The sequence below is a fragment of the Temnothorax americanus genome, unplaced genomic scaffold (assembly GCF_048541705.1).
Source record: "Temnothorax americanus isolate GAGA-0224 unplaced genomic scaffold, ASM4854170v1 Scaffold65, whole genome shotgun sequence".
Classification (NCBI taxonomy): Eukaryota; Metazoa; Arthropoda; class Insecta; order Hymenoptera; family Formicidae; genus Temnothorax; species Temnothorax americanus.
In genome coordinates, this window is record NW_027509787.1 from 552311 (window position 1) to 579647 (window position 27337).

Genomic DNA, 27337 nt, shown 5'->3' on the forward strand with positions numbered 1-27337 from the left:
TTTCATAACTCTAACATTGAAACCGTAAGAGACATTCTTATAAATAACTGCTTCCCTGAAAATTTTATCGACAAGCAAATTAACAAGAAACTAAATGAGTTAAACTATCGCAAGGACATCATCGATTCGAGTAATGTCGGCAGTACTTTCGATGCCCGGAGACATATAGTGTTTCCTTATGTTAAAGGTTTAAGCGAGAATATTCGCCGTACTGTGAGTCGATGTGGCTTGGAGATTCTTCACACGATTCCCAAAAAACTCGACTCAATTATAAGACTTGGCAAGGACAAACTGGACAACATGAAGAAAACAGGTGTGGTGTATAAAATCAACTGCAACGATTGTAATGCGTCCTACATAAGACAAACATTAAGACATTTGGAAACTCGTGTGAAAGAGCACCTGAGTGGACATTAAGAAAGATGAGAGCAGGCGCTCCGTAGTCAGCAAGCACCGATTGATGCACGGGCACGATTTCAAATGGTCCACTACCGAAGTTTTGCATAGGGAGAAAAATGTGAGAAAGAGAGAGATAGCGGAGATGTTTTATGTCAAAAGACATAATAATCTCAAAAAAATTAAACAAGCACAGTAACAACTGTGCCGCAAACACGTAGAACTACGTCTAATGCACAGTAACAACTGTGCCGCAAACACGTAGAACTACGTCTAATGCACAATAACAACTGTGCCGCAAACACGTAGAACTATGTCTACTGTCATTATAGGACATATCTAACTGAAACAGTAACAAATGTGCCGCACAACAACAACGTAGAACTACATCAACTGTCACTATTTCAGGGTAAAGTATTCAGCGAGTGAAAGTAGACGTAGGGCTACGTCAACTGTCACTATTATTTCGCGAAAGACAGTTGACGTAGCCCTACGTCTACTTTCACTCGCTGAATACTTTACCCTGAAATAGTGACAGTTGATGTAGTTCTACGTTGTTGTTGTGCGGCACATTTGTTACTGTTTCAGTTAGATATGTCCTATAATGACAGTAGACATAGTTCTACGTGTTTGCGGCACAGTTGTTACTGTGCATTAGACGTAGTTCTACGTGTTTGCGGCACAGTTGTTACTGTGCATTAGACGTAGTTCTACGTGTTTGCGGCACAGTTGTTACTGTGCATTAGACGTAGTTCTACGTGTTTGCGGCACAGTTGTTACTGTGCTTGTTTAATTTTTTTACTCTCAGTTTAATAATAATTTTTAATTTAAATATATATATTTTTATTTTTACAAAGTTTTAATTTTTCAACGTGAATTTTTTAATATCCGTAAATTTTGAGATATTGGGCCTTTTTTTTTTTTTTTTCGTTGGAGGAGGAAAATGCCTAATGCATACCCTAGGGCCGGTCCCTAGGGTTATGCCGGGCTTGCACCGGCTAAAAACCTCCCCCGGCCCCCACCCTCGGTATAAGCCAATCGCAGAATGCATTTCTGTCGAATGTATGTGTTTTCTTACTCTCTGATATTAATATAAATTTATTTTCTGTATTTCCTGTTCTTGATAATCCTACATATAATTGTCCATGCAAAAAACAATCTTTACGCAAATCTATTCTTTACGCAATCTATCAATTTTAATTTTCTCCATTGCAATGTTAACTACAAGTCGGCTCTCCGCGTTACATGCACGAAAACTCTAAACAAAATGTTTCAAATATATTATTTTTTAAATTGATATTAATGCTGATTCTAAATTAATATTAGTAGAATTTCAATGCGTATTATCATCGTTTTTAGTAGTTATTGCTATTATTGGCTTGTGATAAGAGAAGTAAGAAATATATCTATAGCAACTTAAGTTATCTACATGTCTCGTGAACACCATGTCAATACAAGATCCTCCCATTGTTGTAGATTCTTTGTTTGATAAGAAATGTAAACCAAATTTGTTTCGCATCAACTCTAAGAACTTTTCGTTCTCACGCTTGGATACGTCCAAATTAAAATCACCAGCTAGTATGATGGGTGTATCATTGTAATCTTTCTTTTCTAATATTGAACCTAATTTACAAACATTTGGGCTATAAGCAAGTAAATTTCGTGAAATGAAATCTATTATGTTCTCCATTGAGGTGTTTGGATTTATGTAAACAGACATTACTAAACATTTTTTATTGTCAATTTTCGCCTGTACTGCGCATATGTCTCCGTATTTGTCTGCATCCGCCAATCGTAATTCATTTTCGCCATCACCTTTCATTAGTCTGTGAGGCCTTGCCATCGTTTCGGCTTCGTTTTTTTCGTATATTGCAACCCCACCTGCTCTCACATCTTTACGTTTAAACTGGGTTATCCATTTGAAACCTTCAATGTTCAATCGTTCATCATTGTTCAACCAGGTTTCATTCAAAGCTAGCAAATTGATATTCTGTAAAATAGTGTCTCTTTCTAAATCAGCACTGTGTGCTCTCAAACTCTGAACATTATAGCTCATTATTGAATTAATAGCATTACACAAAAATTGTTTAGCTTTCTCGCAAACAGTTGTGAGTTTATAGTTTCCCAAACGTTGCAATTCGTTCCTGAGGTCTATTATCTTTGGCGAGTTATTCTCTTTATAATGGTAAAATTTATAATCGTTTGTATTGTTCGTCAGATACAATCCGTTGATAGATGTAACTCGCGACAGAGCGACATACACGAGCTGTTGATCTTGACTCTTGTGATAATTGTAAATGATTTCGTTAAATGTACCTCCTTGTGATTTGTGGATAGTCATTGCGCATGCCGGTGACAACGGAAATTGTATTCGTTTACATTTAATTTTTGTTGTAATGGAGATGGTTGCATGTCTCTTTGTTATTGGAGTCCACTCATTAGACAACACTCCTGATTTGCTGACAACCAACGGTCTAGATTTTATTCTCAACTTCGCTCCAATGTCATTATTTTCAAATTTAAGCCACACTCTGTTGAGTTTCGTCTCGTCTTCTTCGTCGTATTCCAAATATTTTATTTCACCAATTGCGCCATTCACTATTCCATCTTCTACGTCAATATTACTGTTTACCATAAACGGCTTGTTTACGCATAGTTTTAACATGTATGGCAATCCACCGCACTCAGTGACACTCAATTTGTACAGCTTCTTCTTTGCACTATCCAACTCTTGGTCGCTACAATAACCTTGAATTATGTCATTGCATTCGCTAATATACGTCGATTCTATTACTTCAACATTATATTTCTCAACCTCGCAATTGCGATGGTAGAGGCGTATGGCCCCTGGAACATGTTCGTTACACCATTCCACTGTTCTGAAACGACTCTCCAACAACTTTGTCTCATCATCTTTCAATCTTTCTCCGTTACCGATCTTGGTAAGTATTGTGGAAAAGACTACATCGCTTTGTCTCATTACTTTTGTTAATGCATAGAAGTTAAGCGATTGCCAAAGAGCAGCACTGTTTAGAGAATTTCTTAATGGTTTAAATATTGGTGTAGCATTTACAGGTGGAAGTTGTCTAAGATCACCACAGAAGATGACATTCATTCCGCCGAATGAATCATCAAAGTTTCCCGTGATGTCGCACATTCTACTGTGTATCTTATCAAGTATGTCGGCACCTATCATGCTCACTTCGTCAATGATCACAACTCTGACACCCGCAAATGCGTTGCGATACGTTTGTATTGTCTCTCTATTCAATCCTGCGTTAATTCGTCTTGATATTGCTATCCTAAAAGCAGAATGAACGGTCGTTCCTCCTATCGCTACTGCTGCTTTACCTGTTGAAGCACATGCCACGTACGCATTGGTTCTTGTAGTATGTGTTTGAGCAAATCTATTTGTCACTTCTTTAGCCAAGTTTAGAGTGAATGTTTTTCCACTACCTGCGACACCAGTAAAAAACACTTGCACGTTTTTGTCTCCATTTATCAATGCATTCAGCAAGGTAAGCAGGAAGTCTCGTTGTTCTGGATTGGTCATGCGCATCTTCTCACAAAACTCCTCTGTTGTCAAAACGTTAGTGCGCTGTCGCACAACTGCCGTCAAATTCCCAAAATTAATGTTGTTAATGTCATCGTTATTGGCATCGGTAGTGGCCATCGTTTGTACACCAAGCTCTTGTCTTGCGTCAATCTCATCACACTCTTCCTGTAGACCCTCAAATAATCTATTATACTCTTCGATATATTTATTTATGTCAACCTGTTGATATTCTTCAAACTTTCTCATAATAGCTTCACGGTGTTCGTCGAACAGCTGTAGATACTTCATATGATCAGTAATTTCAATGTGCTCACATCTAAATGGAACGAACAACGTAACCATTTCTCGTTTGTATTCTGACATTTTTTCAGCCATGTCATAATTGCTGTAGCGCAGGATTCTAGCATGTTGTCTCCTTCTATAATCTTTATTATTGTTTTTTATTACATACCATGCAGCAAAGTCTGCCAAACAAATATCCTCCAATTGCCTCGGTCGTTGTTCGTACTTTTGTAACACATTCAAAGTCCAGACGTCTGTCGAATCATCGTCTAACTCTTCCATATCCATCTGTTTCTTCTTCTTGTATGATTTTACACGTTCGCTTGCCCACATAGTAGGAACGAAGATCACCTCTCTACTTGCTTCAGACATGGATTGTCTCAACAAGTACCAAGCTGCCTCCTGGCAAGACATTTCTACTGTATTCAATAAATTGATGCACACTTTCTTCATTAATCCAATAAAATCTTGATCGGGATGTTCTGTCTGTAATTCAATTAGTTGTTTATGCAGATTACTCACTCCACGATTGCTCTTATTCACATACTCCACAACGTATGCTGCGCACGAGTATTCATCAATAATGAACTGCAAGTCCATGTTTGAGTTAAGCACATTAGCTATCCATGGATTGAAAGTGTTTGTCCACAATTCGTTCATGTTTCTTTTATAAATAACTGTTGCTTTGCGTATTGAAGCTCTGATCACATCCAAGTAGTATTTCATTGTTATCTTGTTATCTTCCAGAAACTCATCGAGTGTATTGTAAGATTTCTCGTTCAGTTTTTGATTTAATTTGATAGCTCTCTTTTTCAACGCATCTCTGCGACCATCGTTTTTAGTAATGGGTAGCAAGATACGTATTCGATCCATAGGCCAATATGGTATATTGAAGCGACACTTATTATCATTTTTTTTATAACATGTGAACGTATGTTTGTGCACTTGATTAGCGTATGTTTCTTGCAAATCTGTGGCTGACACTGAACACAAGTCTGTAATAAGTTGGATGGTTTTGGGCATATTCTCTGATATAACTTCTTTTGGATCGTTATCTAACCATACCAAGATGTGAGCGTGTGGACTCCCTCGATTTTGAAACTCTATACGTTTAAAGAAGTCCACAACTCGATACTTTCCAAAAGGATTATACAGCTTTTGGGATGATATAATGCGCATAATTACATTGACAATTTTATTAAAATATATGCAGCATGTTACAGGATCTTCATTTACAAGACTAGCTCGTTGTAACGCTCGTAATTCATTCATTGGGTCATTAAGTTCAACACCGTTACCTTCTCTACTTAATTTATACAGTATCTTAAGAAGGTGAGGCCAACGTATCTCATTAGCACTAATTGTCAGAAACATTGTTGGTTTGCCAATTTGTCTAATCATAGCAAACAAATCTTTTTTACGTGTATTCCAATATTGCATTGAATTAGGTATTGACTTCAGAAATGCGAGATTTTTCTCAACGCACTCATCGATGAATGTTTTATCTTCGATCATTCGTCGAGTAATGTTCTCTGCAGCGGCATGAACTTTAAAAGTTGAATGCAATCCCTCCTTTACTCTCAATCGTAAAATTTTTACAGCCATATAAAGTATATGCTGTGGAGTCACACCGCGTCTGTCTCTTCGTCTAATTTCGCTATTGGCCATGCTGAATGTTGTTGCTCTGATACCCTCTTTATAAATTCTTGGATGACCGTAATATATTGCAGGAAATGATAATTCTTCTGCATACATATCGTAAATGACACTTAATGGCATTTTGTTTTGTCCTGGTGCAATGTCTAAATATTTACTTTCGTTCCATAGCATTGTATGTTGATGTCCCAGCAATAATTCTTTATCATTATCACTATCAATTATTTCTATTGTGTCGTCATCATTCCCGCTGTCACATGCTTTACTCGTACTTGGTCGATGTACATTATCGATATTCATATCACGTTCATTAGAACAAATTTTGTATTGTTTATACAAAGGTGTTGTTACCATGTAACGTAGCCATTCTTTAACAGTTCGTTTCTTAACTTGTCCACTCAAATACGACGATTTATGTATAATATGTTTTTTTATATTCACATTAATTACGTAATCATCGTCAAGTTGTCGTGGTAACTGCTTAACCATGTTATCGACTTCTACCGGAACATTAATCACCTGTCCTATTATTTTATAGGTACCGCTTTCGTATCGTAGTCGACGTATTTGCATAAACGGTAGTCTTGGTGATATGAGACGCTCTGTAATTGGATCCAACGGCGGTAAATTTGGCGGATGATCTGGATATTTATAGCCATTTGATTTGCTCAGCGTAGGAATTTTCCCTGATGACAATGACTGTCTACATGTTGAACAAATTTTAAAGTCTTTTATACGATCATGCTCCTCGCTGAAGTCTCGTTCTAGAATATCTATATGTTTCTGATAAACTTTAGATAAATCTTGTTTATACCATATCCGGTCACACACATCACATACGTGTCCAAAATCGTTCCTCAAAAACAATTTTTCAAATTCATTAGTTGCCTGGATATAAATTTCATGATAATTTTCTGGCCTAATATACTCTTGTGATTCATTGACATCAATCTCCATCTGTTCTGGATTATTAGACTCTTTTTGAAAATTTGAAGTAGAAGGTTGTGGGTCTAAATTCGAAATAGATATATCAATTTCCTTTTGAGTCGAACTCTGCTTAAATTCATCTTGGCGAAATGACTTTTTACGTTTCCTATGTTCGCGTGATCTTTCAGTTGATGACTTAGCACTCTCCTTTTGACGTTTCCTATGTTCGCGTGATCTTTCAGTTGATGACTTAGCATTCCTTTTCTTATCACTTTGTTCCTCTCAAGCTGTTTCTTTAATTTTCGTCGGTTCTTAAAGTAATTTTCTCTCGATTTTCTCGGCATTTTTAAATTTCAATCTTAACTAATTCGTTGAATCTTTCCAAATTTTTTGCGGTAGTATAAAGTTTTTACCGTATTATATATATATAAAACGAAATACTTTTATTTTATATATATATATATATATATATATATATATATAATAAAAGTATTTCGTTTTTTATCCTCAATTCGAATGTAAAAGGAAACCGAAATTCGCAGAGATAATTATTATTTTTAAGAAACTTACGTCTAGGAAAATAAAATTTTTCGGAAACTGCTCGATGAAAGATGCACAGAATGCTCGCAGGATAATCGCAGGATAAATGAGGTGCAGAATGTTTTCCAGTATGTTAAGTTTTTAATAATACGTGAAAGAACTCTAATAAATCGGGGACTGCTTGAGGAAAGTGTTTGCACTTTTTCCAAAAATCTGTTCCACGTTTCTCTTACTATCACGATAAAACTGTATACAAAACGCATTTTATAATATCAGCAACTTTTTTAGTGTATATATATATATATATATATATATATATATATATATATTAATATAATTGTATATACTTACGAATAAGTCGTGTTGAATGCTTCTCTTAATCCTTTATTTCTTTTTTATAACATTTTTTATAATACTTTACGTCAATACGAAATTAGCAATAACATGTCAAAAGCATGTCATAAAAGCACAGCTGTTTGGCGCTAATTTAATTTCAATCGATCAAAAATTTAATCTGTAGTAAACTTCATAGGTTGCAAGTTTCACATTTCATATGTCATTTAGTGAATTTCCAGATTATATCAATTTTTAATATATTTTTATGAGAAGCGAAAGAAGATAATTAAGTAATGGAAGAATATAAGATTTGTAAGTTAAAATTACATTTATCTATATACATATGTTTAAATTTAATATAAATATAAATTGAATAAATTTGATCTTTTAAAATTCTAGTATTTGATGACGGTTGTGACGAAATTTTAATAAACGCAGCATTAAATTTTGAAAACGAACAAGCGGAAAAACGAAAAGCGGAAAAACGAAAAGTGGAAGAAAAGCATAATTTGGATCACGAAAACGAACAATTTGAAAAACGAAAAATGGAAGAAAAGCATAATTCGGATCACGGAAATAAAAAACCTAAAGAGGATTTCAAATAATATTGAACCTAATTTACAAACATTTGGGCTATAAGCATGTAAATTTCGTGAAATGAAATCTATTATGTTCTTCATTGAGAGGTTTGGATTTATGTAAACAGACATCAATAAACATTTTTTATTGTCTATTTTCGCCTGTACTGCGCATATTTCTCCGTATTTGTCTGCATCCGCCAATCGTAATTCATTTTCGCCATCACCTTTCATTAGTATGTGAGGCCTTGCCATCGTTTCTGATTCGTTTTTTTCATATATTTCAACCCCACCTGCTCTCACATCTTTACGTTTATACTGGGTTATCCATTTGAAACCTTTAATGTTCAATCGTTCATCATTGTTCAACCAGTTTTCATTCAAAGCTAGCAAATCGATATTCTGTAAAGAAATTTTACTAAACTTTCAAACGCTACTATATCGAAACGGTAAGAAATAGAGAGTTCGGTCTGGATTTATCATAAATGGGACTTCTTAAGCTTTAAAATGAGATGTTACTAATTATTCTACGATTATTAGTTTCAAAGATCTAAACGTTCAAAGTATGACATATTTTCGTTGCATCGTTGCATCCGAGGGTACCCCCCTTACCGCGGAGAAAGACGTAGTTCTACGTCAAAAGACACCGAGAATCTTAATCCGCTATATGATCGAATTATAAGTGCTACGTAACATTTCTCTCTTTGTTTGTTTTTCTTCTGCGACCCACTCGTGTATTCTGTATTTTTAAGTAGTTCGATGCCGTCCTCTGACTCGGAATGACTGCTCTCACACGTCTCCGTTCCGGTTACCTCTTAACCCTGTGCTACATCACATTGTTAATTCAGGATGGATCGCGGCTCCTTCATTTTAATAATTAGACAACATCGAAATCTGACAAAGTGTTAAACTGCAAGAAATTCACGTGCGACTAATATGAGATAGGTATATATTATCATTGATTTAAAACAAAATATGTTGCGTGTAACATTGCAGAAGGTTGCAAATTGGTACAATTGTTCGGGGCAGTTGTAAAAATTATTCTATCGGTTTGCAGCACTTTTGCAATTTTTTTCCAAGTTACAAACTGTAACGGCCTGACTTTATCGAACGCGGACTGGTTTACAGAATCGGGAGTTCGATGAAAGGCCCAGAGACAGTAATCAATTTGCCATGTGACAGTAACATGCACTTTATTCAAGATTCGGTATTACACGCAAGCTGGACGCGGTAGGTTACAGTGGTCGGTAGTGCCGGTGCACGCGGCGCGGTATACGGAATATCGGAACTCGAGTTTTCGCCCCAAGGTGCGGTATGCAGAGGAGAGAATAACGCCGCTCGGTATATTCCCTACGGCCCGCGGCTACAGACATCAGAACGCAGGAGCTATGCGGTATGAACCGAATTAATACATATGCCAATAACGGAACGCGGTATCTTACATACGGAACGCGGTATATTACAAACGAAACGCGGCTACAGACAACAGAATGCAGGAGCTATGCTATATGAACCGAAGGAATACATATGCCAATAACGGAACGCGGTAGATTACATACGGGACGCGGTATAGTCCATGCACGGGTAGGATAGCGCGGTACCTTGCACCGGAGGATGGCGGGATCCCGGGATCACGGTCGCGAGAACCCTCGCGGCGAGGCCGAGCACGCTCGACCCCACGGTGCCGTGGCCGTCGGGGTAGTGTTCAGGGAGGTCGGGAACACTCTGAGAACCCTCAGTCGAGAACCAGAACTCTGGACCTCGTTGTGCGTGTTGCCCTAGGATTCGGAGGGTAGCTTCGTCAGGAATAACGGAGAGCCGTGGTAAAGACGAAGTCTCTTTTCGTCGAGCGCGCCGGCTTTTTATACCGCTCGGCGCGGTGAGTTTGGCAGGAGGGAGACCGATCGTCAGGCGACGATGCGGTGGTGGGAGCAGCGCGATCCCGCGTGTTCGCTTCGGCGAGGATTGGCTCGCTTCGGCGCTTGTCGGCGTCGTGCGGGAAGGCACCGGTGCGGCGGATTTCCCGCGCACACGGTGCGTTTTAAAAAATTAAAAATTGAGGGCGCACCGCGTCCGGTCCTCGCCCGACGGAGAATTGGTCGGGCGGCATCCGGCGGGTGGTGGCCGGGGACGATGCCTTGGCGTAAGGGGCGCACCGTTACAAAACAAAAACGTTATTTTATAAAAGAAATTCAATGTTGTGTGCCTCGAAATAGGTTGCAAATCTAACACATTGTGGAAAATATTACAATAGACATTGCTTTAAGTTTGCAAGATTTTTGCAATTTTTTTCGCAAAGTTATAATAAATTAACGTTTTTTGCAATGTTTAGCATGTTCCGGACCTCGGGGATGGTTGCAAAATGAGATTTATTGTTATTTCAACTCACCCAATATTCCATCAAAATTTGAAAACTTTTGTAATTAAAGTGAATTGATTGTCTTTAATGACTGGCTTACTTCCCGTCTTGCAGTCGATCGTCCTACAACTTCTCGTTCTGCAGTCGATCATCCTACAACTTTTCGTCCTGCAGTTGATTGTCCTATTCTACAACTTCTCGTCCTGCAGTTAATCGTCCTATCCTACAACTTTTCGTCCTACAACGTCTTGTCCTGCAGTTGATCGTCCCACAACTTCTCGTCCTGCAATTGATTGTCCTACAACTTCTCGTCCTGCAGTTGATCATTCTACAACTTCTCGTTTTACTGCCGATCATCCTACTACTGATAAAGAATCTTAAATACTAAATGAATTATATACATGTATAATATAAATATAAATAATTTAATTATTGCAGTTAAATGTGATTTAAAAAAGGTAATGATGAAGGAGAGGGGCTTCCTCACCGATTTGGCGTATTTTGGTGCGTAAAACATGAATCTATAAGTTAAAAATGTCGCTCTCAATAAGCACTAAAATTGATAATTGCGTGGTTAGAATGTCTCTCATACTGACATGATGTAGACACACATGATCATGCGTAGTAACGTAAAAGTGCATGAAATTACAGTAATAATAGTCCTATAATAATCTGGCGCCTTACTTTAATTATGCGCTATTATTTGACTTTGTATTTATTACACTTTTATTTATATAAACTTTTCAATATACCAATTATTTTCTGCTTTAAAAAAAGCATAAACTTTATTTCTATTATCTTGTTTAACTATATAGTTAAGAAAGCTAATAGAAATAGAGTTATGAAGAGAATATCGCAATTGTGCGCATACAAATGGTAACGGTGTTACAAACATACGCATGCGCGCATTCCAGAATGATAGAGGAGCCGAAGCGCCGGCTCACTCTCGATCGATACGCGACCGTGTGAACATATAGATTTTAGATCCGCTCCTGTACTCTGCTTTGCCTGAATAAATTCTAACTTTAATACTGCAATACCTCTCGCTACACTGACATAACTACAGGTTATGGGCCCAGTGACTCACGCGACGTGTTCGGTTTAAAAGTGAATAGGCTGGGATTGAAAAATGGCAAACAGTGATAACGTGCAGTACAAGATTCCGTTGTTTGACGGAACAAATTTTGGAAGCTGGAAGTTTCGGATGGAGACCCTCCTGAACGAGCTGGAGCTCCTTGAATACACGGAGAAGGACTGGACGGAAGGAGTGATGATACGGGAGGAGGACGCGCCGACCACGAGGGCCACAAAGGAACTACAGCGGGCTAAATGCGAGACTGCTGATAGGAAGTGTCGTTCGCAAATCGTTCAAAGGATCGCAGACAGTCACTTGGAATATGTGAGAGACTGCAAATACGCTCGCGATATGTGGAATGTGTTAGTTACGACGTTCGAGAGGAAAAGCATCGCAAATCAGCTGCTTTTAAGAAAGAGACTACTCCTGATGAAATTCGATCCGAACGGTGACACGCTTGCAAACCACTTTCTGAATTTCGATAAAGTGATTCGGGAACTTCGATCGACGAGCGCAACACTCGAGGAAACGGACCTGGTGTGCCATCTTCTATTAACGATGCCGGCGGAATACAATCAAGTTGTCACGGCGATAGAGACAATATCGGCGGAAAAATTGACGATTGCCTTCGTGAAAACTCGTCTGCTCGACGAGGAAGCAAAACGCACGGATCGGGGAAAAAAGAAGCATTCAGTGGAACCTGCAAATGCGTTCTCGGCACGGAAAGGATCCTCGGGCTGGAGGCCGTCGAGAGGCGGAGAAAATAAGTCTAAAGTACAGTGCCACAAGTGCGGGAATTACGGGCACGTGCGCGCGAAATGTAAGAAGCCTGAAAAACACGCGAACTCGAAAGCAAACACGGCGGTCGGCTCGTGCGATCACGACGAGGACGGTTGCCCGGAATCGTGTTTCATGGCTCACACGGGTGATCGGTGTTGTGATGTGTGCGGAAAAATGCGGTCGGCTAACGCGGCGGTCATTTCCACAGAGGACAAAGGAAACAATTTTTGTTTCACGGCACGTGCGGGTGGAACTACAGAGGATTGGGCTCTGGATTCAGGTGCCACGGAGCATCTTGGGAACGGAAATCTACCAATAAAAAATGTAAAACCACTGAAACACCCAGTGTCGATACAACTCGCGAAGACAGGAAGCACGCTCAAAGCGGAAAAGTGCGGAGAAATCGTAGTTTGTTGCTCAGTGAACGGGCGGAAGAACGCAGTAACTATTAAAAACGTTTTAATTGTGCCCGGTTTGGAACATAACTTACTGTCTGTGAGGAGACTCGAGCAAAATGGATATCGAGTAGCATTCGAGAACGGAAAAGGAACAATAGAAAAACACGGAAAAGTGGCAGCGGTTGCAACTATCTCGGACCGGAATTTGGATGTATTAAATTTGCACACGGAGACGGCGTTAATCGCGGAGAGTTTGGAAACGTGGCATCGACGTCTCGGGCACTTAAGCTACGAAAGTCTAAGGAAATTGCCAGCGATGGTCGACGGAATGGAATTAAATTCCAAGGAAACGTCACAAAGTGTCTGTCGAGTGTGTGCTGAAGGAAAACTAGCGAAATTACCGCATAACCATTCGCGAAAAAGGACCACGAGACCATTGGAGTTAGTCCACAGCGATTTGATGGGACCGATGAAGGAATCATACGACGGATTTTGTTACGTGATGACCTTCACGGACGATTACACGCATTTTGCAGCAGTGTACATGCTCAAGACAAAGGCAGAGGCATTTCGTTACTTCAAAGTTTACGAGGCAATGGCAACAGCCAAGTTTAACTGCAAAATTAGCAGGTTTCGATGTGACAACGGACGCGAGTATCTCTCGAATGAAATGAAGAGATATTTTGACGAGAGAGGAATTTTGTATGAACTGACGATTCGATACACCCCACAGCAGAACGGGGTGGCGGAAAGGCTAAATCGAACTCTGTGTGATCGAGCTCGATGTCTTCTAATTAATGCTAATATGAGCAAAAGATTCTGGTCAGATGCAATAAGGACGTCAGTGTACTTAATAAATCGGAGCCCGACATGTGCATTGAGAGGAGGAATACCGGCCACACTCTGGTACGGAAATAAGCCGGATCTGCGAAAATTAAGAGTGTTTGGCTGCATCGCACATCTGCGACTCCCTCAAGCATTAATTCATGGCAAGTTCGAGGCCAGAACTGTGCCTTGCAAACTGCTGGGTTATGTGACAAACGGCTACAAACTATGGAATCTACGAGAAAATAAAGTAGAATATGGTCGCGACATACAGTTCGACGAGAACAGATTTGAATTGGAATGTGTCGAACCGGAATACTGGCTGCCAACGATGAGAGACGAAATTAAGAGTGACGACATCATTGAAATTTCGGAAGATGACTCGGAGGTGTTTGAGGAGGCGGACGATCAGGACAAGGACGACGAGGTAATTGGAGTGAGGCCTGAAGGTCCTCAAAATCAAGCTGCAGTCCAACGTCGTACGAGTTCCAGAACAAGCGCCAAGCCAAAACCAAATTACGTAGTGCTAGCCTTCAACGCGGAGGCCTATGTATCGGATGTTCCAGAGAACTACGGCGAGATCGACTCCAGGGACGACAGGGACGAGTGGATGGAAGCAGTGAAGAAAGAAATCGACGCTCTCAACAGGAACAAGACATGGACTTTGTGTGAGTTACCTCCGGGTAAAAAGGCCATTGGTAGTCGGTGGATCTTTACGACCAAAAGTGCAAGTGCCGGGCAGTGTGAACGAAAGAAAGCGAGACTTGTAATAAAAGGTTGCTCGCAACGACCCGGATTTGACTTTGACGAGACGTACGCACCGGTGGCACGACTCACAACCTTGCGTGCGTTTTTGAGTGTGGCAAATGCGCGGAATTTGAATGTATGTCAGATGGATGTGAAAAACGCGTTTCTGCATAGCGAACTCAGCGAAGAAATTTACATGAAAGTACCTGAAGGGGTCGAATCGAAGGGTAACCAAATTTGTAAATTAAACAGAGCCTTGTATGGTTTGAAACAGGCTCCTCGCGCCTGGTATGGGACCTTCAACGCTTTCATGAAAACTTTAGGCTTGAGAAATTCGGTCGCTGATATCTGTTTGTACATAGGAATTTTCGGAAAAGTATATGTTTACTTACTATTGTACGTTGACGATATCTTAATTACGGGGAATTGCGAAAAGAAAATCAAAGAGATTATTTCGGCTGTGAAAACTAGATTTCTAATGAAAAACTTAGGAGAAGTAAAGCATTTTTTAGGTATTGAGATTACTTGGACTAGCGAAGGTGTTTACTTGACACAGGGCACCTATCTACGTAAACTGCTAGCAAAATTCGGTATGAGTGATTGCAAGCCAGTTCGTACACCGATGGAACTTAATTTCATGAGAGACAAGAGTAAGGAGAGAATGAAAGAAAAGTGTCCATATCGCGAATTAGTAGGATGTTTAATGTATCTTACGCAAACGACTAGACCTGATATTAGCTTCGCGGTAAATTACCTGAGTAGATTTCAAAATGAGCCTTTAGAAAAGCATTGGAAAGGTTTGAAAAGAATATTGTGTTATATTCAAGGGACTTTAGACTACGGATTGTTTTATAAAAAAAAAAAAAATCTAAATAAAAGCCACTCACTTGTAGGCTTTGCGGATGCCGACTGGGGTAACGGGGAAAACAGAAAGTCAACTTCTGGGTTTGTTTTTCAATTATATGGAAACACAATATCCTGGGGGACAAGAAAACAAAACACCGTAGCACAATCGTCAACAGAAGCGGAGTATGTGGCGTTGGCTCATTGCTCAAATGAATATCTTTGGTTGCGAAACATACTGGGGGAATTCGATGTAAAGAATGTAACTCCAACTCTGATCTTTGAAGACAATCAGTCAGTGATTCACTGTTTGAAGCGTTGGGAGCATAAACGTTTAAAACACATTTATATTAAATACAACTTTGTAAAAGAATTAGTAGAAACGAATATAATTGAAGTTCAATATGTGCCAACCAACGATCAAACAGCTGATATCATGACTAAAACGTTAGGCGGAGATAAATTTATAGCAATGTGTGAAAAACTGGGTTTGACCTGTAAAGCGTAGAGACTTTAATGTAAATTGAATTTGTTTCACAGTTGAGTTTTTTTTGGTGCGCAAATTGAGGCGGAGTGAAGAGAATATCGCAATTGTGCGCATACAAATGGTAACGGTGTTACAAACATACGCATGCGCGCATTCCAGAATGATAGAGGAGCCGAAGCGCCGGCTCACTCTCGATCGATACGCGACCGTGTGAACATATAGATTTTAGATCCGCTCCTGTACTCTGCTTTGCCTGAATAAATTCTAACTTTAATACTGCAATACCTCTCGCTACACTGACATAACTACAAGTTAATGCTTTTTTTAAAGCAGAAAATAATTGGTATATTAAAAAGTCGGTAAAACTGCAGATTAAGGGCGACCTCACCGATTTCAATGACCTTGATGTATGTTGTCAAGGTCATGACCCCGAGTGACCTTCAGAAGATTTTAGCCGTCGCTCGCTATTCTTTAAAAAATTATTAACAAAAAAAGTTTGGAAAATATAGCAGCTATTTTGAGTATTGGAAGGCATAAATGACTAATATATATGTCGAAATAGTTCACGCATACACTTTCCACGCAAAACGAGGTGCCACATGGGATCGTGACGCGCTTTACAAGCTCAGAATATATAAACCTACTTAGTTTATTGTAATTCTTTATCACCCCATGCGGTCACATGGGTTCGTGGCGCGCTTTAAAAGTATTTAAGTGTTTAAAGCGCGTCCTTCCAAAGGTCACTTAGGAGGGTGACCTTGACAACATATGTCAAGGTCAAGGTCATCGGAGGGTGGTTCCTATTACTGCATAATTACCGTTCTTTATGCCTTCTAATACTCAAAATAGCTGCTATATTTTCCAAACTTTTTTTGTTAATAACTTTTTAACGAATAACGAGCGACGGCTAAAACCTTCTGAAGGTCACTCAGAGTCATGACCTTTTGACAACATACATCAAGGTCATTGAAATCGGTGAGGTCGCCCTTAATCTGCACTTTTACCAAAAAGTCTACCTAAAAAAAAAAAGAAAGTGGTAGTATTATACCTCGAAAAAACCTAAGTAACAAGTTTTAGATCTTTATATCTCAAAAAATCTCGAAAAAATCTAAACAGTATAAGTATCTTTATTTCCAAAAAATTATAACCCAAGTGATACACGTCACAAAATTATGTTATTTTATCAAAAAGAAGAGTCGCGCTTCAAGTGATCTATTACAATTACAAAAAAGAAATGATATCTCTTTAAATTAGAGCGCCAATTACAGAGAGAACATGTATATTGCCTCAAAAAATAATTGTTGCACTACTTTGAAAAATCTTTACATTGTGTCAATTAGAAAAGAATGTATAATAACAATTTTATAAGATTAAAAAATTTTATTTAAATTTAACAAGGGAATACAAGATATTTAAATACAAAGTTATTTACATGTGTATTTTTTAATGGCCACAAAGAATTACAGAGGTAACAGTACAAAATAAAAATATTTTATTAAAATACATAAATTTTTCTTGTAAAAAAACTTGGCGCTGCTAGACCTCGAAATTTTAAATAAATAAATAAACTTATTCTATACTTAATTATAAGCCGCATTATCCGCCGTCCGCGTAGTCACGCACACCCATATCACTCACTCCCACATCCACGCTGATAATCATTTAATATTACTCCCATTGCATTCTTCTCTGAATTATTTTTATTTATTGTTGTCCTTATTTATTTAAAAGGTCTAGCAGCGCCAAGTTTTTTTACAAGAAAAATTTATGTATTTTAATAAAATATTTTTATTGCTTCCTCATAGAGGAAGCTTTGTGATGGTAAAAAAATTTTTTTTTCGAGATTTTGATGGAAATAGGTTTAGAATGTTCTAAAATGTCGAAAAATCGTATTAGTAAAAAATGTCCGGAAGTATGTATGTATGTGTGTGTGTGTGTGTGTGTGTGTGTGTGTGTATGTGTGTGTGTACGGATTTTTTGTACACGCATCTACTTCTACAATTTTTTAGATACCGGGTTGAAATTTTACACACAAATAGAGTATCATAGAAAGTATGTCCTCCTCAAATTTTATTGAAATCGGTCGACCGGTATAGATTTTATGCAGATTTTTATTTATAAAAAAAATGTGTTTTACGCTGCAGCTTTTTCATTATTTGAGATAGCGATTTATTTTTAATTCTATTATATTTTTCAGTTTTTTCTACCCCTATTTCATATATAATTAATTAAAATTTGGTTTATTAGTTCTCGAGTTACGGACGTTTGAAATTTCGGAGAATCCGTACATAATTTTTACGCTACAGTTTTCTCAATATTTGAGATAGCGATCTATATCTAATTCTATCATATTTTCCAGTTTTTTCTACCCCTATTTCATATATAATTAATTAAAATTTGGTTTATTAGTTCTCGAGTTATGGACGTTTGAAATTTTGGAGAATCCGTACATAATTAGAACCCTGGGACGTTTGAAATTTCGGAGAATCCGTACATAATTAGAACCCTGATAATTATATATCAAACAGGGGTAGAAAAGACTGATGAAAGCGATTTATTTTTAACTCTATTATATTTTTCAGTTTTTTCTACCCCTATTTCATATATAATTCATTAAAATTTGATTGATTAGATCTCGTGTTACACACATTTGAAATTTCTGAGAATTCGTACATATATTTAATGAATTATATATGAAAAAAAAGACTGAAGAATATAATAGAATTAGAAAAGTTGCCAATATTAAATCGGAATAGATTTTATGGAGGTTTTCATATTTTTGAAAAATGTGTTTTACGCTGCAGCTTTCTCAATATTTGAGATAGCGATCTATTATATTGTAATTAATATTTATATTTTTAATAATAAATTATTTTTAGATTTCTTCTTCTTGTGTTGTTTTTTTTCAACATAAGTATTTTCTGGTTCTTTTTTTGCATCATCCTAAGTCCTCATGGTCGAGAATTGAAAATTTTCAATTTCAATACTAAAATAATTGACATATAATATGTGAAACTATTAGAAACTAAGTAGAAAATTACACATTTTCTTTAAGATTTGGCGAAGATCGATGAAGGAATTATCGATTTTTGCTCAAAAAGTTACATGTATAAGTTGCATATGTAATTTTATATAGAGTATTAGTCAAAAAAGACTGTATAAACTGATAGTTTCACATATTATATGTCAGTTATTTTAGTAATCTGTCACCGAGACGTTTGAATATACCTTAAAAAATATATTTTTAAAGATATATTTAATTTCATATTTTGAAATGGAAAATGACAACAAAATCAATGAAATTGAAGAAAAAAGTAATACTTAATAAACAATTATTATATAAATATAATATTTAATTAATAATAATTATAATAATTTAATAAATAATAATTTAATTTTTTTAAATAAAAAATATTCTTTAAATTCTTTAGTTTTAGATGATGGTATGGACGAGAAACTTTTGGAAATAATAATAAAATATGAAGAAAATTTATCATCGATGAAACTTATTATAAATGAAATATTGGAAATCGTAGAAGAAAAGACAAAAAAACGAAAACTTCTTGTAAATGAAAATAATATTGAACAAAAAAAACCAAAAGGAATAGAATAGAAAAGAGAGAAAAAAGAAAATTAAATAGAGAGAAAATAAACGAGAAAAAAAGGTTAGCTCTCTCCTTTTCTAAATTTTTCTTTTCTATCTTTTTCTTTTCCTCTTTCTTTCTTTCTACATCATTCTTCTTCTCGTTTGCTGCTTATCACTTTTCGCGTTACCCATATTTTTTTCTTTCTAACAGGAAGACCTTCTGATTCAAGCAGCGTTAAATTATAAAAGCGAGCAAGCAGCGAATTTAGGAAATACTCAGGACGATGCAAAAAAAGAAAATACTTATGTTGAAAAAAAACAACACGAGAATAAGAAATCTAAAAATAATTGTATTATTAAAAATAAATTATTAAATAAATTTTTAAATAATATAATCATATTTAATATAAATATTAATTACAAAAAAAAGATAACAATTAAACGTATTACAAACAATTTTGCTTCCTCATATTTCTTTTTCGTTTTATTACATGTGTTGTCGCAAAAGTTTATACGTATATCACAATTGATTGATTAGATCTCGTGTTACATACATTTGAAATTTCGGAGAATTTGTACATATATAGAAGCTTTCTAAAACTGGATTTGATCAAATTTTTGCTTATCACTCTTCCCGTTATCCATATTTTTTTTCTTTCTTTTATTGTTCTCTCTTATCTCGGTAAAATCGGTTTAAATAATAATGTGCAGAATGAATTTGCTCCTCGACCATGAGGAGGTTGAGATGCAAATTCATTCTTATTTCATATATAATTGATTAGGATTTGATTAATCAGTTCTTGAGTTGAAAAATTCTATATAAACAAAGAACCTTTTTACCGATTATCGCCAAATTCAATACCAATCTTTTTTTAATGATACTTTATATAAAATTATATGTATAACTAATACATGTGATTTTTTATGCAAAAATCAGTTATTCTTTTACCAATCCTTGCCAACTTCAATACCTTTCTTAAATAACACTTTATCTATCAAATAACTTACACATTTTATCATATTATTTTTATTTAATTTAAATTTAAAGAGATAGAATGGAACAAGAAACAATTATAACAGAAGATAAATTTTAATTTAGAACATCAATTTTAATTATTTTTTTTATTATTTTTATTTAATTTAAATTAAAACTTAAAAAAAAATGGGACATAAATACAAAAAAAATCAGGCCCTCTACCTCTACGCCCCATATCCCAACCTCCTCTACCCCTCCATCCTTCTAAATCTTCTCTCGTTTCTCTTGTTCTCCAGTTTCCTTTCCAATCTCCTCCACGTCCTCTTCCTCGCCAGCTTTCCCATCCTCCTCTACGTCCTCTTCCTCGCCAGCTTTCCCATCCTCCTCTACGTCCTCTTCCTTGCCAGCTTTCCCATCCTCCTCTACGTCCTCTTCCTCGCCAGCTTTCCCATCCTCCTCTATGTCCTCTTCCTCGCCAGCCTTCCCATCCTCCTCTACGTCCTCTTCCTCGCCAGCTTTCCCAACCTCTTCTTTTTCTATCTGTATCTTCTTCCTGTTCCTCTTCCATACTTGTTTCTCCTTCTCCTTCTTGATCTCTTTCCCTTATATGTTTATAACGTTTATTTTTGATTACTCGAATTTACAAAATAATAACAGTGTACTAACCTTTCTTTTCTTATTTCTATTTCTTTTTTTTTCTTTTTTTTCTCTCCTTTTTTCTCTTCCTCTTTTTTTCTTTCTAGATTTTTGCTCCTATCTTTTTCAATTTTCTTTTCTTCTTTTCGTTTCGCTGTGTCCGTATTTTCTCTTCTTTCTTTGCTCGACCTGATACATAATATGCAGATTAAATAATATTGTACATTATTATAATATTAAAAATTTTTATGTAATAAATAATTTACTCACATCTCTCCCATACAGCGGTAAAATGTCGAGAGATTTGATATTGATTTATAAATACATTTACGCGTTCACATTCCTTGACGCTGATTGGTTATCTCGCTTATATGCAGATCGAATCTCGAAGTTATCATAAGAGTGAAATTGATATTGAATGATGTTGGTTAATATTAATGTGTCAAAAAAGGTTAAATTTGTTTCGCATTTGACAGTGCGAAATTACAGAAAGAATTCTCAGAAAGAATTTTTCAAAAGAAAGAGAAAGAGAGAGAGAGAGAGAGAGAGAGAACGAATAAGAGAATACAAAAAAAGTATGTATATATGTATATATGTATATTCTAAAAATATCTAACATATACTATTTACATATACTATTTATATATACATGTATGCTTAAATATTTTTAAAATATATGTAAATGTATTTTAAGTATACATGTATGTATATATTTAATTTCGATTACAGATTACATACTTTTATGGAAAGTAAATAAAAAAGAAGAGGAAAGAAAGAAAAAAAGAAAAGGTAGGAAAAAAAACCTCCAGAGCGAGCAAGCAAGATAGAGAGAAAAAGAGAGAGAGAGAGAGAGAGAGAGAGAGAGAAAAGGAACTAAGAAAGAGGTATATCCTCATGGTCGAGGATGAATATACCTTAAAATATATATATATGTATATAAATATAATATTTTCTTTTTAGTTCTCGAGAACGTTTGAAATATTAATTACAAAACTTCTATATTTGTACAAATTCTCCGAAATTTCAAATGTATGTAATATGTAAAAATCTCAAATAGATCGCTATCTCAAATATTGAGAAAGCTGCAGCGTATTCAAAAATATGAAAACCTCCATAAAATCTATTCCGGTTTAATATTGGCAACTTTTCTAATTCTATTATATTCTTCAGTCTTTTTTTCATATATAATTCATTAAAAATTGTGTTGATCAGATCCAGTTTTATTATAAAGCATCTATATATGTACGAATTCTCAGAAATTTCAAATGTGTGTAACACGAGATCTAATCAATCAAATTTTAATGAATTATATATGAAATAGGGGTAGAAAAAACTGAAAAATATAATAGAGTTAAAAATAAATCGCTATCATCAGTCTTTTCTACCCCTGTTTGATATATAATAATTGGATCAAACTTTATCAGGGTTCTAATTTGATCAAATCCAGTTTTAGAAAGCTTCTATATATGTACAAATTCTCCGAAATTTCAAATGTATGTAACACGAAAGAGAACAATAAAAGAAAGAAAAAAATATGGATAACGCGAAGAGTGATAAGCAAAAATTTGATCAAATCCAATTTTATATTATTTAATCTGCATATTATGTACATGACACTAATATTAAATATTTTTAAAATATATGTAAATGTATTTTAAGTATACATGTATGTATATATTTAATTTTGATTACAGATTACATACTTTTATGGAAAGTAAATAAAAAAAAGAGGAAAGAAAGAAAAAAAGAAAAGATAGGAAAAAAATAACCTCCAGAGTGAGCAAGCAAGATAGAGAGAAAAAGAGAGAGAGAGAAAAAGAGAGAGAGAAGGAACTAAGAAAGAGGTACATTTACATATTTTAAAAATATTTAATATTTAATATATTTTAGTATCATGCATATGAACTATTCGTGGACAGAACAGGCAATTGTAAATTTCTTAATATGCTCCTATTTATCAAATCGTAAGAACGCATTACGATTCACGTATCTGTATTATTTAATTTCTCTTTGACTGAGCGCAAAATCTTTTTTATTGTGATTTTAAAATTTACAAAACTTTTTTTAAAAAGAACTCTTTTACCGATCATAACAAATTGGAACATGTAAAATGTGTTAATTTATTAAAACATTTTTCATACAACGTTTTCTTCAAATTAATGAATTTTGATCGATGAATTTTGTACACGAATCTCGATATTTCACTTACTGATTACCGATTTTATTCATTGATTTTTTAAATGATAATTTATCATGATACGTTGGAAAATATATGAAATAGAGGTAGAAAAAAAGATTTTGCGCTCAGTCAAAGAGAAATTAAATAATACAGATACGTAAATCATAATGCGTTCTTACGATTTGACAAATAATTATTATATAGATAATGTTACAAATCTGCTTTTTATTGAATAATAAGTTTTATATTGTTATGAATCTGCTTTTTATAATGAACTTTGATTATTTATTATCTCTCTGAATTGCAAAATTTTATTACTGTTGCATTATTTGAATTTTACAGGAAAATTATATACATTTTGAAAATCATATACATTTTGATTTTTATTATCATTCCTTGGTTTACCCGGGCGTTTTTTCGGGAATTTTGAGATTGCTCGCTCGCGATACTATATAGAATGTGAGAAGCCTATTAACTTAAAACTTAATGACATATATGAGTATATGTTCGGCTCGAATTTCTGAGCGTCGTGCTTCGCGCGGGCCGAAAAGCTAGTTTCATATATAATTGATTAAGATTCGGTCAAATGGTTTTCGAGATCCTAGCAAACAAAAAAAATGCAAACTCTGTCTCTTTATATAATAAAGTATAGATATAGATAAAAGTTTTAATGCGTTCAAACGCAAGATTTTGAAAAATATTTCTCAAAAAATTCAAAAAAGCAAAATTAGTATTTCTCAAAAAATTCAAAAGTAGTTTCTAAAATTACTCCGAACAATGGTACAAACTTTTCCCCCTTATATAATAGTAAAGATTTGCAAACATACCTTATAATTTAAACTGATAAAATAATATAATCACATATATTACATCTTAAAGTATCCGATAGATGACATCCGCAAACGGTATCAAACACGGCAGTGTCATGCTAATAAGTTACGCTAAATTATATAAATCGTGAAATTGTATCGTGAAGTTCACTTTTATAATAAAGTGGTACATTTAAAAAATAACATTTTGAAAACAACAATTTAATACAGTAGATGGACAACCGATCAGATCAGATCTACTCATGTCTGATTGGATATAATCTATTTTGATCAAACCAGATCTGAGTAGATCGGATCTGATGAAACCTCAAGTTCGTTAAGATCTCTTCCATTTTTTGTTGAAAAAAAATATAATCGCAAAAAAAGGCAAAAACTACAATTTTGCCAAAAAAGATTTACGCAAAAAAGAATTGTGCAAGAAATCAAACGCTCGAAAATTTGTCATCTCTTAATTAAGTCTGGCACTGTAAGGAGACATGAGAGGTGTAGCATAAGTGGAGGATGATAACATCGCCGGTGAAATACCACTATTTTCATCGTTTTTTTATTGGAATACTTGTTTGATTTAAATAAACCTTTTGGAAAAGTACCTGTCATAAGAGTGATTTCTACGTTTTTTCTCAAACAGAGAGAGAGAGAGAGAGAGAGAGAGAGAGAGAGAGAAAGTAAGTAAGAGAAAGAGAGAGGAGTAACATTTGTTTTGCGCTGAAAAGATTCTTTTCAAACATTAAGTGAGTGAGAAAAAGGAAAGAAAGTAGACAGAAAGATAAAGAAACAGAATAAGGTATTTATAAAATAAAAATATTATTAAACCAAAAATACGTTTGTTAACAATATATTTAAAAAACCAAAAATCAAATTAAATTAAATTATTAAATTTATTGCGAAAAATACGTTATAATTATAACATACATTTATTTTAATTATAATTGCAATTTTAAATATTTTTGTTTTTAACTGTGTGCTAAGAAAATTGGCACAAAAAAAGGTTCAAGAGATTAAAGCGTAAAGACAATATTTATTTCTATTTATTTAAAATTATAGTCGCCAAAAAATGCAAAATTATTAATTTAAAAATATCAACATAATAGATTATAATTACAATAAAATAAGAAGAACAATATTTATATATAAGAATTTATTTAAAAAATTATAAAAATGCCAAAAAAAAATAAAAGAAACGAGATCAAAAATAAATATTTTAATAGACAAAGAATACGTGAATTACGAAATAGAAATATATATAAAGAAAAGAAATGTGAGGATTCAAATATTAAACTAGATAATTTTGAAAAACAAATTAAAAGAAAAATAAAAGAACATACAGCTAACACAGAAGAAGAAAGAAAACAGAAAGAAATTCAAAGAATTAGGAGAATACGACAAAATTCTACGTACAAAGAAATAGAAAGGGACAAAAATAGGGAAAGAATGAGGCATATACGACAAAATCTGTCATACAAAAAAAATGAAACAGAAAATAATATACAAAGGATGAAGCAAACACGAAAAAATGTGTCATACAAAAAAAATGAAAGAGAAAGCAATATACAAAGGATAAAGCAAATACGAGAAAATCCGTGGTACAAGGAAATTGAAAGAGAAAACAACATACAAAGAATGAAACAAACACGAGAAGATCCGTTGTACAAAGAAATTGAAAGAGAAAGCAACATACAAAGGATGAAACAAACACGAGAAGATCCGTTGTACAAAGAAATTGAAAGAGAAAGCAACATACAAAGGATGAAACAAACACGAGAAGATCCGTTGTACAAAGAAATTGAAAGAGAAAGCAACATACAAAGGATGAAACAAACACGAGAAGATCCGTTGTACAAAGAAATTGAAAGAGAAAGCAACATACAAAGGATGAAACAAACACGAGAAAATTCATCCTACAAAGAAAGTGAAAAAGAAAGGAATATAGAAAGGATGAAGCAAACACGACAAAATCCGTCGTACAAAGAAAGTGAAAAAGAAAGCAATATAGAAAGGATGAAGCAAACACGACAAGATTCGTCGTATAAAGAGAAAGAAAGAGATATAAATATTAAAAGAATAAGATCTGTGAGAGAAGAACAATTATACAGAGAATTAGAGAAGGAAAAAAATATAAAACGAATAAAATTAAAACGAAAAGTTGAAATTTACCGTATGAATGAGCAAATCAAAAACAAAGAAAGAATTAAATTTTTACGTATCGATTCTGAATACAGATTAATTAATAATGAATTAAATAATATTATTAAAAAAAGAAAGTTTTTAGAAGATTCAAAATTCGTACAAAAACAACAAAGACGAGATATTGAACGTAAAAGATTGTTAAGATTAGATGATTTTTTCAAACATAGAGAAAACTACGAAAATTATGTTCAAATGAAGATAAAAAATGAAATTACAAATAATGAATATCATTATTATTCTTTGTTAATAAAGTTTTTTAAAAACAGAAAAATTGGACCTGATGTAGTTTGCGTCTGTTGTGAAAATTTGTTTTTTTTTAAATCTGTAGAGCATTTTAGTATTACCAAAATACGAAACAAATTGATTGGCACAAAGATGGATATTGATAAATTCATTAATAAAATTATCAATAACTCATCGGAATATATGTGTAAGACTTGTAAAAGATATATCATATTAGGACAGCTTCCAAAAACAACAGCAAACGAAGATTTAAGGTTCAGTAATGTACCAAAAGTTGTAACAGATTTGACAGCGGTTGAAGAAAGAATGGTATCACCATATATACCATTCATGCAAATAAAAGCATTACAACCGTTTGCAATTAATCCACAATTATCATTAAAAGGAAGTATTGTTAATATTCCGGTTGAAATCAATGAGATGATAAATATTTTACCTAGAAGTTTTGACGAAATGTCGACTATACAAATAAAGCTAAAAAGGAACTTGGAACACAAGTCTGATTATATGTATGAAACAATAAAACCAGCTAAAATTTGTGAAGCTTTGGAATATTTACAACATACTCCTTTGTATATAAAAAACAATATAAAAATTGACGATGAATTCTTTAAAAAATATAACAAAAATTTTGATGCAGAGTTGGATTTTATTGTAGATAATAGTGATAAATGCCATAGATGCACGAATAAAATAAATCGATTAAATATAGAAGAATACAACGATAATTCAGATTCTGAAGAATCGGTTTCTTTTGAACCAATTGACGAAGTTCTGATTATAGATAGGAATAAAGAAATATCTGAAAATATAGCAATTATAGCACCGGGACAAAACAAATTTCCAGTACCTTGGCATTTAACGGAAAATATTGATGAATTATGCTTTCCAAAAATTTATGGAGGAGAAATTCTC

The 27337-nt window shown here is 34.6% G+C and overlaps 1 protein-coding gene and 1 long non-coding RNA gene across 2 annotated transcripts in view; one reads left to right on the forward strand and one right to left on the reverse strand.

The window, feature by feature from the left end:
* Positions 1 to 27337, forward strand: part of LOC143905661 (uncharacterized) — a 256879-nt gene that overhangs the window by 175190 nt on the left and 54352 nt on the right. The window lies entirely within an intron of this gene.
* LOC143905647 (uncharacterized) lies at positions 895 to 5515 on the reverse strand. Its single transcript, XM_077421187.1, has one exon. The coding sequence runs from the start codon at positions 5504 to 5506 to the stop codon at positions 1730 to 1732; it is 3777 nt and encodes a 1258-aa protein (XP_077277313.1). The 5' UTR covers positions 5507 to 5515; the 3' UTR covers positions 895 to 1729.